This window comes from Macrobrachium rosenbergii, chromosome 15 (genome assembly GCF_040412425.1).
Source record: "Macrobrachium rosenbergii isolate ZJJX-2024 chromosome 15, ASM4041242v1, whole genome shotgun sequence".
NCBI classification, from domain to species: domain Eukaryota; kingdom Metazoa; phylum Arthropoda; class Malacostraca; order Decapoda; family Palaemonidae; genus Macrobrachium; species Macrobrachium rosenbergii.
The window spans coordinates 17556063-17574512 of record NC_089755.1 but is presented as its reverse complement, the minus strand read 5'-3'; the positions used below and the strand labels follow the sequence as shown (position 1 = coordinate 17574512).

The 18450-nt window shown below is 44.5% G+C and overlaps 1 protein-coding gene across 1 annotated transcript; it reads right to left on the bottom strand.

Annotated features, from left to right (window-relative positions):
* Positions 1-1522: 1522 nt before the first annotated feature.
* On the bottom strand, positions 1523-6301 carry LOC136846278 (uncharacterized). The gene is made up of 4 exons (XM_067117084.1): positions 5012-6301; positions 3864-4430; positions 2156-3706; positions 1523-1999 (listed from the first exon to the last, which is right to left on the bottom strand). Exons 1-4 carry the CDS (start codon positions 6299-6301, stop codon positions 1523-1525), a joined length of 3885 nt encoding a protein of 1294 aa, XP_066973185.1.
* Positions 6302-18450: the final 12149 nt, after the last annotated feature.

The window sequence follows — 18450 nt, the reverse complement described above, 5'->3', positions numbered from 1 at the left end:
GTTTTGGGGTAGCGGAACCAGCAGCTGCGCGCCTTATCCGCATTTTTAAAAATAATCTGGCAGGCTCGTATGCTCTGGCAAGCGGTAACATTGCGCTGCGCGCGCCAACCCAGGGCTTACAAAATATGTAAAAAAGGTTTCTGTTAACGTCACTGAGAGAAAGTGGTAGCGAAACGTCCTGCAAGACCCTTCTCCTCCTACCCCATATACATGCTTCAGGTGTCTGCTGACAAATGTAAAGTACTTTTGTAAGTTATTTATGGTAAAATCATGTTGCGAAGAGACGTCAATATATTTGTGAACGGAAAAGTACTGGAAGAACGTTGTAGGCACAAGCTACAACGAATAGGAAACGGTTATAAAACAGTTGAGCAAAAGGAATACATGTAACTGAGTTTATGTATCCCCCAAATTCTCCACCTGGGTGAAATGTAATGTTGGGGTAACGTTGCAACGTGATTGGTTGGGTACAGCCACCCGCCAAAAAACCCACCAACAACTCTCAGTTGGAGGCATTGGATGAACTGAAAGCTCCCCTGTAAGACCGCGCATGCGTGACATGGCCTGGAATCAGCAGTAGTAGCGATATGTGAAAAGTACCTTTGTAACGGCTCGCGCTGTCCATTTATTCTCCCTTATTTTTATGCTTTTTTTTTGTGTTCCAAATGACGTATATAACTGGAAATACAACAATAAGTTGCCCAAACCTTTTCCCAAGTTATTTACCCCACCCAGAACCCCGGATTCCCAACGGGTCCCCCTCACCGTGAGCTATTCTCGAAAGTGTTTTTACCCACCCAGGACCCAGATTCCGAACTGGTCCCCCTTACCGTCGGCTACAGTTCTAAGGTAATTTACAGCTTAATTACAGCCGAGCGACAAAATATTACTTTAAATTCTTGTTCAGCAAGTAAAGTTCTATAAAAAAATGTCAACTGCCATAACCTAGCCCACCGCGGACAGCCGGCTTAGATATACCGCTTAGGCTAACAACCCAGCGCCTACCGTAGCTTGTTGACTTGATGCAAGATATAGCTACTACTATTAGGTCTAGGTTCAAATGAAAAGCTTGTTACAAATTTATAACAAAATATAATTAAGAAAAATATATATATATCTAGTACACCAAAATTACATCACAGGCTTTAATGCCTCACCTTACTGAACATCACGTTTATTACTTAAATGTAACTGAAGCAGATATATACCTAGTATGAAAATCAAGAGTCCACTTGGTAGGTAAGCAATGTAAACACGAAATAGGTTATCAGGGTACTGTAGTTAATGAAAATCTCAAACAAGTCAGTCATAGGTAGGTATTACTAAAGCTTATTGCTAAGGTACTGAAATCTCAATGAATATAAGATTTACAAATATGATTCCCACAGCTACCAAGGTCTTTACCATGCAAGGCAGGTTTCTAAGGTACTCGGATTTCCAGATGTTCCAGAATTTCTCCAACTGACTCAGACGCACAGCCTCTCTCACACACAAATCCTTTGAGGTCACACCTGAGGCAGAGTCATCTGCCAGTTCCACCTGAAAACCTGCTGAACGACCAATAAGAAAATGAGATGGAGTAAGGGGGATTAGCAACATCAGGTTCTTCACCTACAAATGCCAAGGGTCTAGAATTGATACATGCCTCCACCTCATGAAGAGTGGTTTCTAATTCACTCCTAGACAATGTCTTAGTGCCCAATGTCTTTCTCAACGCAACCTTCACTGATCTAATGAGGCGTTCCCACCAGCCTCCCCACCAAGGTGCATTAGGTACAATAAACTTCCATTGGGGGGCCATGGGGCCATAATGTTGCTTCAACAGGTTGGAGGCACCCAAAAAGGTTTTAGCATTGTCAGAGTAGAACACAGAAGGTACACCACGTCTAGCCGTAAACCGACGAATTGCCAAATTGCAATCGGTAACGAAGAGAGACTCAGTAAGCTCTAGGTGGACAGCTCTGACAACAGCACAAGTAAAAAGAAGAATATACAACTTCTTGGAGGGAAATCAACACAAAATAAGGGACCAGCAAAGTCTAGACCTGTAACAGTGAAAGGAGGGGCAGATTTAACTCTTAACTCAGGAAGGAGCCACCGGCTGGGAACAGGCCTTGGCTTCACATCTACGACAAGCGACACATTCTCTGCAAACCCTCTTAGCAATCTGACGAAGACGAATGATCCAATAATTGTTTCGCAGAGTGGAAACAAGCACAGCAACACCAGCATGTTTAAGCAATCCATGCTGGAAACGAACCAACAACAAAGCAATGTAAGTACCAGGGACAATGATAGGGTGCTTACTCTCAAAACTCAATTCGGCATTCTCTAAGCGCCCCTTTATTCTCAGCAACCCTTCCTCATCTAGATAAGGATCAAGTTTGACCAAAGGGGACCCCTTAGGGAGGGGTTGAGACAAAGCCAGAGCATTTATTTCTTTTGCAAAGGCCTGTCTTTGAGCACAGTAGAGCAGTTTGACCTTGGCTTTCATCAATTCTCCATAAGTCAAGGGACCACCAGCTTTAAGGGATGAAGCTTTACAATTACCAACAAATCTTAACACCCAACCTACTATATTGAGTGCCTTCGGAAAGGAGCTCCATCGGGAAAACTCAAACAAGGGCTGATCAGACTCAACAGCAACACAAACAGTGTCTGTTTCACATTGCTCTTCTCGTGTGAATCCCTCTCTCGCATCTTCCATAAGTAGGAGAGATGAGGTGCGGAGCCAAGAAGGGCCCACTAACCAAACATCAGACTGTGTGAGTTGCTCCGCATAAACACCTCTCAGTATCAGGTCTGCGGGGTTGTCCTTTCCAGGACAATGTTGCCAACAAGATGGTGGAGTCAGTCCTTGAATTTCCACAACTCTGTTGGCTACAAAGGTTTTCCATCTATTTGGTTCTCCTTTAATCCACGCTAGGGCAACAGTGGAATCAGTCCAACATCGAACTGAAACCTCCTGGACCAGCCGCAACGCAGACTTCACAAATACAACCAGTCTAGCACACAATAAGGCACCAAGTAATTCTAGCCTAGGGAGGGAAACTTTCTTTATAGGGGCTACCTTACCTCTAGCAGCAATCAATGTTACCTTGAAATTACCCTCTTCGGGCACTCTCACATACACACAAGCACCGTACCCCCTTTCCGACGCATCACCAAAGGCATGAAGTTCAATAGCAGGGAGATCTCTCCAGGACAATTCTGAAAATAAGTAACTATTAATTCTCAATGATTCTAGTACAGAAAGTCCTACTACCCACAACTTAACTCTGCCTTGCATAGCCTCAGGTAATGGTTCATCCCAATCTAGACCTAATCTCCAGATTTCTTGAAATAGTATTTTTGCATGCATAAAAAAGGGACATATGAACCCCAAGGGGTCAAAACATCGAGCAATTAGGCTTAACACATTTCTTTTAGTACAAACAATATCCCCAAAGGGATCTACATTCTCTACCTTAAATGTAAAACAGTCCGAGGAGGAATCCCATTGTAAGCCTAACACCTTTACACCTTCTACAATAGAATCCTCTGTCATGGGCAAGGTTTTATAATTAGAAGTACACTTTGATAGGGACATACCAGCCTTCTTCAACATACCACAGGCTTCATCAAATCTTGCACAGGCCTCAGCAGGGCTATCAGCCCCAGAAAGCCAGTCATCAACATACAGATTCTCAAGCAATTCAGAAACCACCTCTGAGGAGGGTATTTCTTTAAATGAAATTTCAAAGTGGCATTCAACAAAAGGGACTACTCTTATTTCCAAAGGGTACTCTTACAAAACGGAAATGTTTTACAACATCCTTTTTCTTCAACAAAAACCTGTGAACATCACGGTCCTCCCTCCTCACCTTAATTTGAAGGAAAGCCTTTGTAATATCAGCAGTTAAGGCCACCTTCCATCTTCTAAACCTCAGTAGAACTTCTACTAAATCTGGGTTTAAGGAAGGACCACTTTCTAAACAGTCATTTAGGGACACACCATTACTGCCACGAGATGACCCATCAAACACAGGCCTGATTTTGGTGGAGATACTTGCCTCCCGCACCACAGGTCTATAAGGCAAATAGAACACTGGGTACCCACCCTTCAACTGATGGGGTGGGATCTCTTCTATAATACCTTCCTTTTCATACTCTTCAAACACTGTATAATATTGTTCCTGCAGGCCAGGGTCCCTATCTAACTTACGACTCAGATTATCCAGTCTTCTCAAGGCATGGTGTTTGTTATCAAGTAACTTTAACTTTACAGACTCTGATTTCCAGGGAAGGGCCACCTCATAACGGCCTTCCTTGTAACTTACCAATTTCTCAAATTGCACCAGAATAGGGTCAGGCTTAATAGTGTCAGAACGTGGTTCCTGGGCTTGAATACCTACAGACTCTAATTCCCAAAAGTTACTCAAGCTATCTTCCTGAAAATTAGAAAATGTTAACAGTTGCACACCTACATCACAGTTATCTTTGGACCTAATTGAGGATCCAGACAAAACCCAACCAAAAACAGTCTCCTGGGCTATAAACCCTTCATGACACACATTTTTGTTAGGGAGCATCAGCTTCCAATACAAATCTAATCCAATCAACATATCCACCTGTATCTTTCGGTTGGATCCATACTCATCAGCTAGGTTAAGATGCAAAAGGCTCTAAGCACTTAGGATCCACCTTGGTCCTACGTAAAGGGGACAAATTACATTAATCTCAGCTACCTTAAAGCTATATTTGTGGTTATTAGCCCCTAAACTCATCACTTCATAAATGCTACACAAATCTGCCTTGGAGGCCTTACCTCCCCCAAAGGCAGAAAATGATAAATACTCAGAGGTCAGCCACTTGGGCCTGACCCTTTTGACCAAGTCCTTGGAAATGTAGGATCGATCCGATCCTGTATCAAACATTGCAGTTGCAGAGATTATACCCTGATAGCCTACAACCTTTATCTTTGCTGTTTGTAATACACAACACTGCTTAATAGCCCTAGCCCTTGACTCACAAGAGCCACTCCCACATGTGTAACAGATTCACTCTCCCCGCACCTTTTCTCCTTCAGGGGTTGTCTCACTAGCTGTTGCAGGGGTATCGCTTCAGACTTACGGCAAATAAGTGCGTGGTGATGGCCACCCTTGCACTTTGAACATCTGGCCCAGCAACCCCTTGCATAATGGCCAAGAGATAAACACTTAAGACACAGCCGCTTTCCACGAATGGCTTTTTCTCTTTCATGAAGAGCGAGCTTCACTATACCAAAACACTTAGCACTAGGATGCAGCTTTCTACAGAATGCACACTGCTGCTTAGAGACACTATCTTCTGACGAAGTTTGAAGGGCTGAGGCTGAACCCTGGATGAGCTTTTTCTGCCTTGTTTCCACGCCGGGACCCTCAGTCTTTCGGTGGTTCAGCCCCTGAAGGGCCTCAGCCCTTTCTCGCCCCTCAACTTCTCGTTGTAGGAATTCCAGCAGCCCTTTAAGGTCTCCTTCCTCTTGCTGACTTCGAGACCACTCCAGTCTAATCTCGTGGGGGAGTAGGGACAAGATCATGGGTGCCAATACCAGCCCATATTGGTCCCCTCCTACCCCAAGAGCCTCCAAACTGCAAACATGGGCTATCACGTCGTCTTGCAACTTCCGCAACGCCAAGAGTTGATTGTCGTACTTCGATCTCCTTGACAACGCAAGCTGCATTAGGTCCTGAATGTGGGCGGAAATTATCTTGTTTGGTTTGGCATACCTCTCTTTTAACAGTTCACATGCTGATTTATAATTAGCTGCCGTCTGAGCCAGACCCTGTATAACTCTTCTCGCCTCGCCCTCCAACACAGAGCGCAGGTACATAAATTTGTTAACAGGAGGCATAGGCTTGTCATCAACAATAGCCTTAAACTGATCCCAGAAAGGCATCCACTCAGTTATTTTCCTGCCAAATTTTAATAACTCAAGCCTAGGCAATTTCACACTATGTGCTTCACTACCAGGCTCACTTGCAGAAATTATACTGCCTTCAGTAGCCCTACTATTCAAGTTCACGAGTCTACCATTGCCTAATTTTTCTAAAACTTCTGCAGCAGCAATGCGTGTTTGGTCTACCTCACTGAGGAAATCGTCGGCTTCATAGACTAACCTTTTGACTTCTTCCGGATTTTCGATCAAGTCTTGCACCGCATCATCTAGTTCAACCCACTTAGACTTACGGTGGTCGAATTCGTCCATTAAGCTAGTTAACTCATGCCAGCTTGGTTGGCCTTTAGAACTCCACTTAATTTTCTCGCAGCACAACGCAGCCATGTTTCAGCTCCGACTTTCTTCAGTTTAAGACTTCTCAGTTTCATCAAAATGTCAGGAAATCCGGGAAAATCTTCGTCACTTCCTTCTGATCCCGGGTTCTGGGCACCATGTAGGTTATTTGGGGCCTCTGGCCCCTCATCGTGAGACATAATCTCCTTAGATACTCAACTTTCTCACGGGAGAGAGGGAAACGCGTGCTTCCTTGATATCTTTATTCCTCTCACAAAAAATTCAAAATTCAAACAGCTTGGGGAGAACGTAACAGGTTCCACAGTTCTTTTTTATAATTCCCAGTTCACTCAAAAATTCACAATAACGGTACAAACAAGATACAAAACACAATTGGTACATCAGTTTACAACTTCAATATAGAAATAGCAAGAAACTCTGAAAAGAAAGGACATAAATAAGACACAGCACAGGGTGTGGGTGTCATTGCACAGGGAATGGGGAACTTCCAAAGGCATCACCCTAATAAAAGGGGAAAACAATAATTGTTTTGCAACACAAACACATATATACCTGATTAAACACACTCCACAATTGTCATATAAGTAAAGTTTAGCAATGCTCAGAAAATCTACTTAAATTTCCACATATTGATACAATGTAAACAAATAGGGAGCGTTCTTTTAGACGCTAAACGTACATTTTAACAAACGTAAACACAAGATCAAGAGCATTCTTTTGGACAAAAAACATACATTTAACACTGCACATGTTTGTGTGTTTTGCAAGGAGTTTCAGATGGTGTTGGTAAGTATGACGTCACTGTCTTAGGCTCTGGTGTAACTGGTGTTTTAGCAGCCCTTTCTTTCAGGTCTCTAATCTCTGACTGTAAACCCAGTACAATATTAAATAGGTTTTCTACATTGCAGCAATTCGATGTAAAGGCATCCACTGAAGCCACTGAAGCAGATGTTTGCTCCAAAGATAATGTAGAATGTTCTGTATTGAGGCAATTGGCTAGGTTTTGGTCCACTGGAGAAGCAGCAGTATTATCCTCAGGTCTGTTTTGAAGTGAAGGGAGTGACAGAAGATTCTGGGTTCTCCCTTGGTTAGTAAAGTTGGTCTCCTTATCTTCAGTGGATGACATGTCATTAATACTGACTTCATTTTCCTCAAAGCTGTTTCTGTAGTCAGGTGGCGACAATTTGTGTGCTGAATCATCAAAATCTATAACTTCGGTTGCACTTTCAAAACCATTGTAACTAGATCTCAGTGATGACCCTTTCTTAACAGTAGTTATCTTGGCAACTAGATTCATTACTTGCATTTTGTTTATTAAAGCCATATCATCATTGAAAAAAGAAAAGTCCTCATATTTGCATCTCTTCATTAAACCTTTGAAGATTTCTATATCTTGAGTAGGAGTGCATACATTTATGCCAACATTCACTCTTATGTGATGAGTAGTCTGCGAACTTCTGTCAACCTGCCCACCTATTAGAGAATGAAAAAAGAAAATATCAAGATTAGATGTTCTGTGATTATCTAATATACTTGAATATTTTTAATTCTGGATATCAAGTTATTGTATCATCTTTCCTATGCAATGCTAGAAATGAAGAAAAAAAAATTACTCAGGTCTTAATCTAAATTACTCAAGTAATTGGGTAATTATGTAAAAAAAGATATTTAATATGTAAGTGCTCATTCCTTTTTTATATTAGTGAAATATAACTAATTCAGTACTACCCTACCCTGATCAATGTTTTCAAAGATGGATATGTTAGGCACATGTGTGATTGCAGTTCTTATCTTAGAGTAATCAGGAGCCGAAGAATCAAAAGGGTGCAATCCTGTTGTCCAAAAACCATTTACCACATTTTCCTTTGATGTGTTTTCATAGAACATTGCTACCACACATGGGGCAAAAGTATTCATGTCCAAAGTACTATCATTAGCCTCTTGCCAGTCTCTAACAGCTGTCTTCCACACCTTCTTCAGTGGCCCAAACACAGCCACATCAAGGGGTTGTAAAAAGTGTGTCGTGATTGGTGGGAGGCCATACAAAATAATTTTCAGTTCATTTAGTTTTTTGGCAAGATGATACCAAACTCTAGATTCATGCCAGTCCGTCCATATTACTACTGGGCGTTGGATGCTATTATCTGTTAACCATTTATCTATGTGATTGCACAGATATTCATAAAAAACTTCTCTAATGATATATCCACTGTTACTTTTTCCCAAAATACAATCAATATCTTCTGCATGCAACAGTATTTCTTCAGACAGTCGCTTCCTGGGGTATATAATCATTGGAGGAGGTATAGACCCATCACCACTTACACAAGCTAGGAAAGAGAAAGTAAAGCATTGTGCATCTGGGTACCATAATACAATGAATATTCATAATACTACTATGGAAATTTATGGCTTATATTTGCTTTTCAGAAGCAATTTCTACTCTAAATGTATTTGTTCTCAAACCCAGCCTAGTCATGCAAATTCAGTAGTACCTCATACCCTGAACATGCTGTCATTGCTTTGAACATTAGGCTACTTACCTAGAACAGCAATATTTGTCTTTTCTTTCCCTGATGTTTCAAAGTAAACATCCTTTTGGCCTTTATGGCCAGAACTCTGCCAGTTGTTGGAGCTAAACTAAAACCGGTTTCATCCAGGTTGAAGTTTCTGTGAAAACAGAAATATGTATAGTTATAATTAATCTGTAGCATAAGTGTTACTGCTGCTAAGATAAAGCATAATCTGCTTTGATGTTTTAATTAAAATTTGCATTTGGATATTATACAAAAGTTTAGGCTTTATTAACTTACCTGGAAGGATCTAAAAGCACAGACTCCAAGTTGTTTTCAGTGAAATATTCTTTTGCGCTTGCAAACCATTGGACGACTGACTGCTTAGTCACTGATTTCCTGGCTTGGGAGAGGTTTTCAGGAGTTCGGATGGTAATTGTGGGGTTCCTTTTTCTGAATAGGGTCCACCATTTTTTGCTTGGTCTGAACTTTCCTTCAATGCATCCAGGTGGCCTACAACGTTTGATACCTTTTTGTGCCTCTTTAGTAAGAATAGCCTCAACAGTATCAAAAATTCTTTCAACCGTCACTGGCATAGCCCTTCTTTCACTAATGTGTATATAGTTAACAAGAACTTGCTCCTCTTCCTTGGTGAGGAGGGGAGGTGGTCCAGGTTTTCCTCCTTTTGCTTTCCCTTTGACATTTTCATGAAGAGTTGACTTAGGTATGTCAAACTTAGATGCTGCTTTCCGTAGAGTCAAATTACCTCTGAAAAAGAAGTTTCGCCTTATGTAATAATGAGACCTATATGAATTTACATTATCACCAGATCTGTTAATTATGATGTTATGCTGGTACTTCAAGGTTTTATAATGAAGACTTGATACAGTAATTACTCACGATTTTACTTCATCCACAGCAGTCTTAAGTCTTTCAGTATAGTCTGTTGCAGATTTCCTTTTCTGGAGAGTAGATTTAGGCATAGCCTTTTTGCGTGGGTGGGGTGTCATTTTATTTTAACCTGTTTTTAGTGTACTGTGTCTAATAAACATTTGTATTATTGGATCCTGTAATATAAAGAAACATTATTATCCAGGGCAAATGTGTCCGGAGAATTATACAACTGAACATAATCATGTCCGGAGAACCATATTCTGGACATGATTGTGTCCGGAGAACCATACACACGGACATGATTGTGTCCGGAGAACCATACACCCGGACATGATTGTGTCCGGAGAACCATACACCGGACGCGTCCGGTAATTGGTTTCTGGATGGCCAAGTTTGGGCCACCATGGTAACAAAACTAATAATACTAGGGCAGTTTTATTTATTGGAGCATATGCGTATAGGGCCCCTTTATCTCTGAAGGCATTACGGTTGAGTTTGGAAGTGGTCATGAAAATTGTCCGGTAATTGGTTTGGTACCATTGTAGTGAACCAATTAACCGGACACTTATTATTTAATTTAGTTGTTATCCCTGAGAATTTGTAGCCTTGTGGGATTGATTCTTTAAGGTGTCCTCAACCACCTGAAACAAAAATGAAAGTAATATCTCCATTAGAAGCTGAGATATTGGCGATTAGAAAAAATAAAAAAATAAGGAATTGGATAAGGAAAGTGCTTCCTATCAGCAAAGTTTTAAAAAATATTAATGGTAAATAAAGCGGTCGGTATATCAGGCTTGCTTTTAGTACGGAGGTGGCTCAATAGTTGAACAAGTTCTACTAAATGTTTCAGTTGATTTTCTCCATTCTAGTAAAAGGTACAAGTTTTTTTAAGGCAAAACGTCCGGTGAATTGGTTGTGTCCGGTGAATTGGTGCATTTACCCTAAGGAATTGTAAGAGTGAGGTCCGTGGGATAGGAAATTTAGGGGTACCTATAGTAGGGATGATGTGTGAAAAGATAGAAATTGGTGGGGTAGTGATGGACAAGAGTGATTTTTGTGTGATTGAGGGGGCTAATGATAAATACAATATGTTGTTAGGATATAGATTTTTGAAAGGGTGTGGGATGGTGGTCCGTCCGAGTGAGAGTGTTGTAGAATTGCATATGAAGGGGGGTGTATGTGGGGGTTTGTATTTGGGTGAGGATGGAAGAGTAGAGCACAAGTTGTGGAAGGGAGTACCACTGGTGGCAAGAGAGAGGGTGAAGGTACCACGGGAGGTGGGTGAGGTTGTGAGTGTAAGGGTTGCATGGCCAGATGGTCTTGGGATAGCCAACAGTGATGAGTGTGAATATGTGGTTGAGGGTGTGGATGTGAGTAAGTTAGTGAGGGCAAATGTGTGTGTGTATGATGGGGTTTTGGATATGGAGAATCCCCGGGTGTTCATGACTTCATTGCCGAGCGTGAGAAAAAAACGAGTGCGGGGTATATGTGAGGGAGATTGCGTAGGGGTTTTATATACGTTGGTGAATGTAGATGACGAGAGATACGTTGAGCTACGACAGGTAATGACAGGTTGTATGAAAGAGGGTAGTGATTGGCAGTATGAGGAGTTGAAAAGAAGAGTTGCAGTGAATGAAAATGTTGGCGATAACGAAAGGGACCGGTTGGTGCAAATGTTGTGGGATAGGCGGGGCGTTGAGTCATGGTGACCAGATTTTTGGGAGTCAAAGCTTCCAGAATTCAAAATAATTTTGGAAGACGACACTATATATCAGCGTCCCCGACACTTCTCCCCGCCTGTCACTCGGAAGATCGAGGAGCAGTGTGAGGAGCTTGAGAGGGTGGGGGTGATTGAGAAGAGTGAGAGTGCCTGGAATAGTCCCATAGTCCCTGTACGAAAGCCGGATGGAAGTTTGAGAATGTGTGTGGACTACAGGAAGGTGAATGAGATGACTGTGAGGGAACGATTTCCGATGAATGTGGTGTCCGATTGTGTGTATAAGATGTGTGGGATGAAAGTATTTACCAAATTGGATCTGGTAAAGGGCTATTACCAGATGCCGCTTGAGGAGGAAAGCAGGCCAGTTACTGCTTTTTCAAGTGGCAGTTGCCACTACCAGTTTAGAAGGTTGAGCTTTGGATTGGCTAATGCACCTGCTGCTTTCCAAAGGGCAATGAATGTGGTCTTGGCGGGTTTTGATCGGAAGAAGGTGACTGTGTTTGTAGATGACATTTTGATTGCGAGTGAGACTGTTGCAGAGAATATGGAGTTGCTTGAAAGGGTGTTGGAGTGGTTGGAGGTGGTGGGGGTGAAGGTGAAACTTGAGAAGTGTACATGGTTGGCTGGGAGGTGGAATTCCTTGGGCATGTGGTGAGTGGAAGCGGCATAAAGAAGAGTGAAAGGTTTGTGCAAAGGTAAGGAATTCCACGTCCCCAGACAGTCTTTGAGTTAAAAGGCTTTTTGGGCTTGATCGAGTTTGGGAGGAAATTTGTCAGGGACTGTTCAGGAATAGGCAAACCATTAACTGAATGGACAGGAAAGAGGAATTGCACTAGGTTAAAGTGGGGTGAGCAGATGGTAGAGGCATTTGAGAGATTGAAAGAGGAGGCTGCTAGAGATGTCACTTTGGCTTTCCCAGACTATAGTGAGGGTGCGAGTAAGCTTGAGTTGTTTACTGACGCAAGTAAGTTTAGTATGGGGGGGTGTTTGGTGCAAATGCAGAGGGTAAATGGAGAGGATCAGTTGAGGGTAATTGCATATGTAAGTAAGGCTTTTAATAAGGCAGAACGGAAGTATTCTGTTGTTGAGAAAGAACTAGCCGCAATAAGGTTTTGTGTTAAGGCTTTGAGTGTGTTTTTGTATGGGGTGAAGTTTATTGTGAGGACGGACCATCGCCCATTGATGTATATGATTTAGAAAGGGAGTGTGAATGCTAGAGTTGCAAGGACGATTGAGGATTTGAGTGAGTTTGACGATTTTGAGATAGAGTATATACGGGGGGCTGAGAATGTGATTGCAGATGCAATGTCGAGAATGTATGGTGAGGGGTTAATACTGTGGAAAGTGACTGGGACCTGAACAAGGTTCCTGCAGGGTTGGTTGTATGGGAAAGGTTTGTGGGGAGTGATCGGGTTTGGCAATGCTTATTTTGGGGTTAAAAGATTTGGAAAGTAGGGGTTTGGTTAAAGGGGTACCTGAGAACGTGAATGAGTTACGGGCAAGGTTGGGGGTGTGCATGGAGGAGGAAGGGGTAGACAACGAGAGAATGTTGGTACAATTGTTTTTGGCGGTAGCAGATTTGTTTGGAATCAGAGTGGTTTTGCACTATGGGTGGAGCAGACCAGTTCAGTATAAAGGGGGGTTAAATGTGGGTAGCGAGCATGGGGTTTTGAATATTCAGTGTCAGGAAGATAGCTGTAATTGGTTGGTGGAGGAGGGGGGTGGCGGAAAGCATGAGGCTTTGGAGTGTGAAAGTAGGGGGCTGGCTGAGAGTCAATGTAGTGGGCTGGCCGAGGGTGAATGTAGTGAAGATGATTGTGAGGCAGGTGGCCAAATGAGTGTGGCAGTGAGAGTGTGCATGCATGACACGCAAGGGAAAATGGTAACATTTGTGGGGGTAAATGATGGTGAGTATTGTGGCTTGGTTGATACGGGGGCACAGGTTTCTTTGGTGAGTGAACTTTGGGGGCGTGATTGGAGAGAGAAAAAGCAGTCTGCAGGTGTGAGGATACATGGGTTAGGGCAAGGAAGTGTTTTGGTTTGGGAAGAAATACAATTAAAGATCAAGTTAGGGGGTTTAGAAATGGTTCATGATTTCATAATCATGGCAAAGGATGATATGCCAACTTGTTTTTTGTTGGGGGTAGATTTTCTGAGAGTGCATGATGTGAGTGTAGATGTAGGGAAAGGGGTTCTTAGGAAGGGGGGCAGAGAAATAATTAGGATGCAGGACGGTGACGTGGTTGTAGCGAATTTCGTCGGAATGATTGATATTGCTGGGGGTGAGAATGATTTGTTGAGTGAGGAAGAGGTTGAGCAAATGCAGGATCAGAGTGTGGCGGTCAGTATGTTACGGTGGTGTGTATTGTGGGGGTGAGAGTGGAGGATTGGCCCCCTGAGTTGGATGCGTACAGGAGGGTTGCTGGACGGTTTGTGGTGTGTAGGAATGTGGTGTACTTTTTGCATCAGGAGGGGTTGTGTAATGAAGGGGTGTATATACCGGTGTTTTCCTTCGATGCAGCCGTGAGTATGTGTCTGTTGGTACATGATCGTTTTGGGCATTTAGGAAAGAATAAGTTGTGGGGGTGTATGAGAGAGAGATTGTATGTGCCTGGGTTGAGCAAGATTTGTGCGGATGTAGCTGTCACGTGTGAAGATTGTCAGAGAGGGAAATATCAGAGTGTGCAAGCAAATCCACCAGTCTTACGACTGCAGATGAAAGAATTGTTTGAGATGGTTGTGACTGATTGTGTGTCATTACCACGGACTGCAAGAGGGCATGTGGGAATGATTGTGATGGTGGATCACATGAGTAAGTTTGTATATGCGGTCCCCATCAAGGATAAGAAGAGGGAAACTGTTGCGCGAATGGTAGGGCAAGTAATAAGGGATTTTGACAAAGGAAAAATCTATTTCTGAGGAAGGTCCCGTGTCACCCGGTGAAATTCCATTGTAGCACGAATTTCTAGGTATAAAATGCTAGATATACCAGAGAAAAAAGAGCTTTCAGGAAAGCTGGGGTTACTACCCCCAGATCGAGCGTCTTCTCCAGGGAAGACGTCGGTATATTGAAGGGTGAGTGAAAGATCACTACCACGGAGTCTTACTCGAAAGATTTCTCCCTATCAAAACCCCCGGAAGAGAGCGGTGAGCCGTTACAGCCCCTACACCCAAACACCCGCCAGCTCGGCGACACCAGCGCCACCTACCTCATTCCAGGCTAGCACTAACCCCAGACTTGGCATGTGCAAGTAGGGGAGCAATAGGTGAGTCAGGGAGGGTCACCGGGTGACACAGGACCTTCCTCAGAAATAGATTTTTCCTTTGTCAAAATCCCTTTTCTGAGTCCAGTCCCGTGTCAGCCGGTGAAATAGTGATAGAGAATCATGCAAAGGCTGCAAACTACGAGGAAACAAGGTAATCTGAAGAAAAAAAAAAAACATAAATTACAAAAATGGTTTTGTTCATGAGACTTACCTGTCAGATATATATATAGCTGTATTCTCTGTTAGTCCGACAGAATTTCAAAACTTACGACACACGCAGTGGGAGGTCAGGTGGTTAGTACCCATTCCCGCCGCTGGGAGGCGGGTATCAGGAACCATTCCCATTTTCTATTCAGATTTTCTCTGTCGCCGGTACTGTCAACACTTGTTTTTAGTACCTCCGTCTTGGATTTCGGATAAACTTGGTTGTCACTTTAGTATTTGTTTGATTTTTGGTTTTTTGACTTGGACTTGTGGCTAGGCATACGCTATTGTGGTTTGTTTTGGATTTGGCTTTGTTTTTTCCTGGGACTAAGATGTCTGAATCTAGTTCTTCTAGTTATCGAGTTTGCCGTGTGCAAGACTGTAAGGTGAGGCTACCGAAAATTTCGGTAGATCCTCACACTGTATGCTCGGGTTGTAGAGGACATGTTTGTTTGTTGAATGACCGATGCAAGGAGTGTGAATCTTTGTCTGATGCTAGTTGGAGGACTTATGATTCTTATGTGAGAAAGCTAGAGCGAGATAGGATCAGGAGGTCTTCCTCCAGAAGTGGTAGGAGTCAGGGTAGTGTGTTTTCACCTGTTAACCCTCCTGTAGACGTAGCTCTTCCTAACCCTGTGGTGTTGCCCCCTAACCCTGGGGTTGTGTCTGCGGATTGTGATGCCCTGGCGATTATTATGTCTTCCATTCGTACCTTGGAAGCTAATATGCTCGCTCTTCAAAGTGCTGTGAAGTGCAGTGATAGTGTCCGTCCCCCTTGTGTTGTGGAGGGGGCGTCAGATCGGCCGTATAACGCCTCTAGGTCTAGACCTCTGTCGGACTCCCAGGACTCAGGGAGTGGGCAAGTCGAAAGCCGCAAGAGGGTTACGCGGACCCCCCACCGATCTGGCGTCCCTTCGGCATGTCCTGATGACGCTTCCCAGGCTGCCAAGGATCGTGCTCGGGCACGAATCCAAGGATTGCTTCTCTTCCCGATTCCTCCTCCCGCGTCGGGAATGGAAATCTCGGATTCTCGCCCTTTGAAGAGAAGCTTCAAAGAAGGGGACGCTTCACGTCCCTTTCTCGTGACGCTCTTCGCTCTTCTCCGGAGGATTTTGACGCCATCCCACCGCAGAAGAGGACCAGGACGTCATCGGACGATGACACTTTTGAGCGCTCCGCTCGCTCCAGAAAGAAGGCTGTTGCTTCCCCTGTGAGAAGGAAGAAGGCGTCCCCTCGCCCCTCTTCTTCTCATAGGATCAGTCCTTCTCCTGAGGAGGAATCTTCTCCTACTCGTAAGCTGCTCCTAGGCATGCAGGAGCAATTGGCTTCGTTAATGGCCCAGAAGGAGACTGATGCGTGTCGTCGCCGGAAGGATTCGGCTGCCGATCAAGAGGTCTAAACCTTCCCCTTCTCCTTCTCCACGTTCATCGTCGTCTCATGCTTCGCCGCCCGCTAGAAGTCCTGTTGCTCAGCGCTTTACTGGTCTAAAAGGGGATCGCAATTTCCCGCTTTCTGATGCGCTTCATGCTGCCAGGCTTGACGCCCCTCGTTACGACGACCCTCTTGTTTCTCGTCATGACGCTTCTCATGCTGCTAAGCGTGACGCTTCTCATGCTGCTCGGCAGGACGCCTCCCTTGCTGCTCGACATGACGCCTCCCTTGCTGCTCGTCATGACGCCTCCCTGGCTGCTCGACAGGACGCCTCCCTTGCAGTTCGTCAAGACGCCTCCCTTGCTGCTCGGCACGACGCCTCTCTTGCTGCGAGGCATGACGCCTCCCTCGCTGCTCGCTCTCACCAGGACTCTCGTCGGATCGTTCGTCAAGAAGCTCGTCGGGATTCTCGTCAGGACGCTCGTCGAGACTCTCATTTTGACTCTTCTGCTCGAGACTTTCGCGACCCCTCTCGGACTTCTTCCAAGCAGAAGTCCCTTTTGCATGTTGGTCTGCAAGGACTTCGTCCTCCCGGTTCTTCTCCTGCCCCTTCAGTTGCTCCTGTGGAAGAAGGAGAGCTTTCTTGCGCTTCGGATCCTGCAGTTGAGGATCAGTCCTCTTCTTCTTCAGCTTCTGCAGACTACCAAGTCTTAACTAGGCTGCTGAAAGACTTGTTTGGGGACAAGTTTCAACCCTCTGCTCCTCGCCCTCCCCCCTCGCAGCTAACCTCGTCTAAGTCACAAAAGTCTTCTGGTTTTGTGAAGATGGCGACGTCTCTCTCTACGAAGAGGGCCTTTAACAAGGTTCAGGAGTGGATGGACTCCAGGAAGGTTCAGTGCAAGACTTCTTTCGCCCTGCCTCCATCAAGATTGAGTGGAAAAGCAGGAATTTGGTACGAGACAGGAGAGGAGGTTGGTTGGAGAGTTCCTTCCTCTTCCCAAGGGGATTTTGCCAGCCTTGTGGACGCTCCCAGAAGGTCTCTCCTTTCTTCAGCGAAGGTGTCCTGGTCTTTATCTGAGACCGATCACCATCTGAAAGGCCTATTCAGGTCTTTAGAAGTATTTAACTTTTTGGACTGGTGCCTGGGAGTCCTGGACTTGCAGGCTCGTAGCCCTGACTCCATTAGCCTGGGAGATTTGTTTAGTGTCCTATCCTGTATGGACAAGGCGGTTAGGGATGGCTCCGAAGAACTGGCTGCCCATTTCTGTACGGGGCTTTTAAAGAAGAGAGCCATTTACTGCAACTTCACGGCGAAGTCGGTCTCTCCTACTCAGAAGGCAGAATTGTTGTTCGCTCCGCTTTCTAGCCATCTTTTTCCCCAACCCTTAGTCAAGGATATGGCCTCCACATTGCAAGAGAAGGCTACTCAGGACCTCTCCTGGCCCAGTCTTCTAGACGTCCTGCAGCCCCTTCGACTTCTTCCCTTGGGCAGGCTTCCAAGATTCAGAAGCCCTTTCGTGGAGGACCCTCCTCTAGATCGTCCTTTCGAGGAAGAGGTCCCTCAAGAGGTAGAGAGCCCTTCTAAGACCAGGGCAAGAAATGACTCCGTAGACCTTCAGACACCGGTAGGAGCCAGGCTCCTTTCTTTTGCAAGAGCCTGGAGAGAGAGGGACGGACAGCTGGTCCCTCCAAGTCATCGAAAAGGGATACAAGATCCCATTCCTCTTATTGCCTCCATTAAGTACGAATCCCATAGATCTGTCGCCATCCTATCATCAGGAGAAACAGCAGATTCTCTTCGACCTGCTCGAGCAAATGCTCGAGAAGAGAGCTGTGGAGCAAGTCTCGGATTTACAATCCCCGGGCTTTTACAACAGGCTGTTTCTGGTTCCGAAGCAGTCAGGGGGATGGAGACCAGTTCTGGACGTCAGCAAGTTGAACCATTTCGTTCTGAAGGAAAAGTTCGTAATGGAGACGGCCCAGTCGGTCATGGGAGCCCTAAGACCAGGCGACTGGATGGTTTCTCTCGATCTCCAGGACGCCTATTTTCACGTCCCTATACATCCTCTATCGAGGAAATACCTGAGATTTGTCCTGCGGGACAGGTATTCCAGTTCAGGGCCCTTTGCTTCGGGCTCAGCACAGCTCCTATGGTCTTCACGATCTTAATGAGGAATGTTGCGAGATGGCTTCGCCTTGGAGGAATAAGAG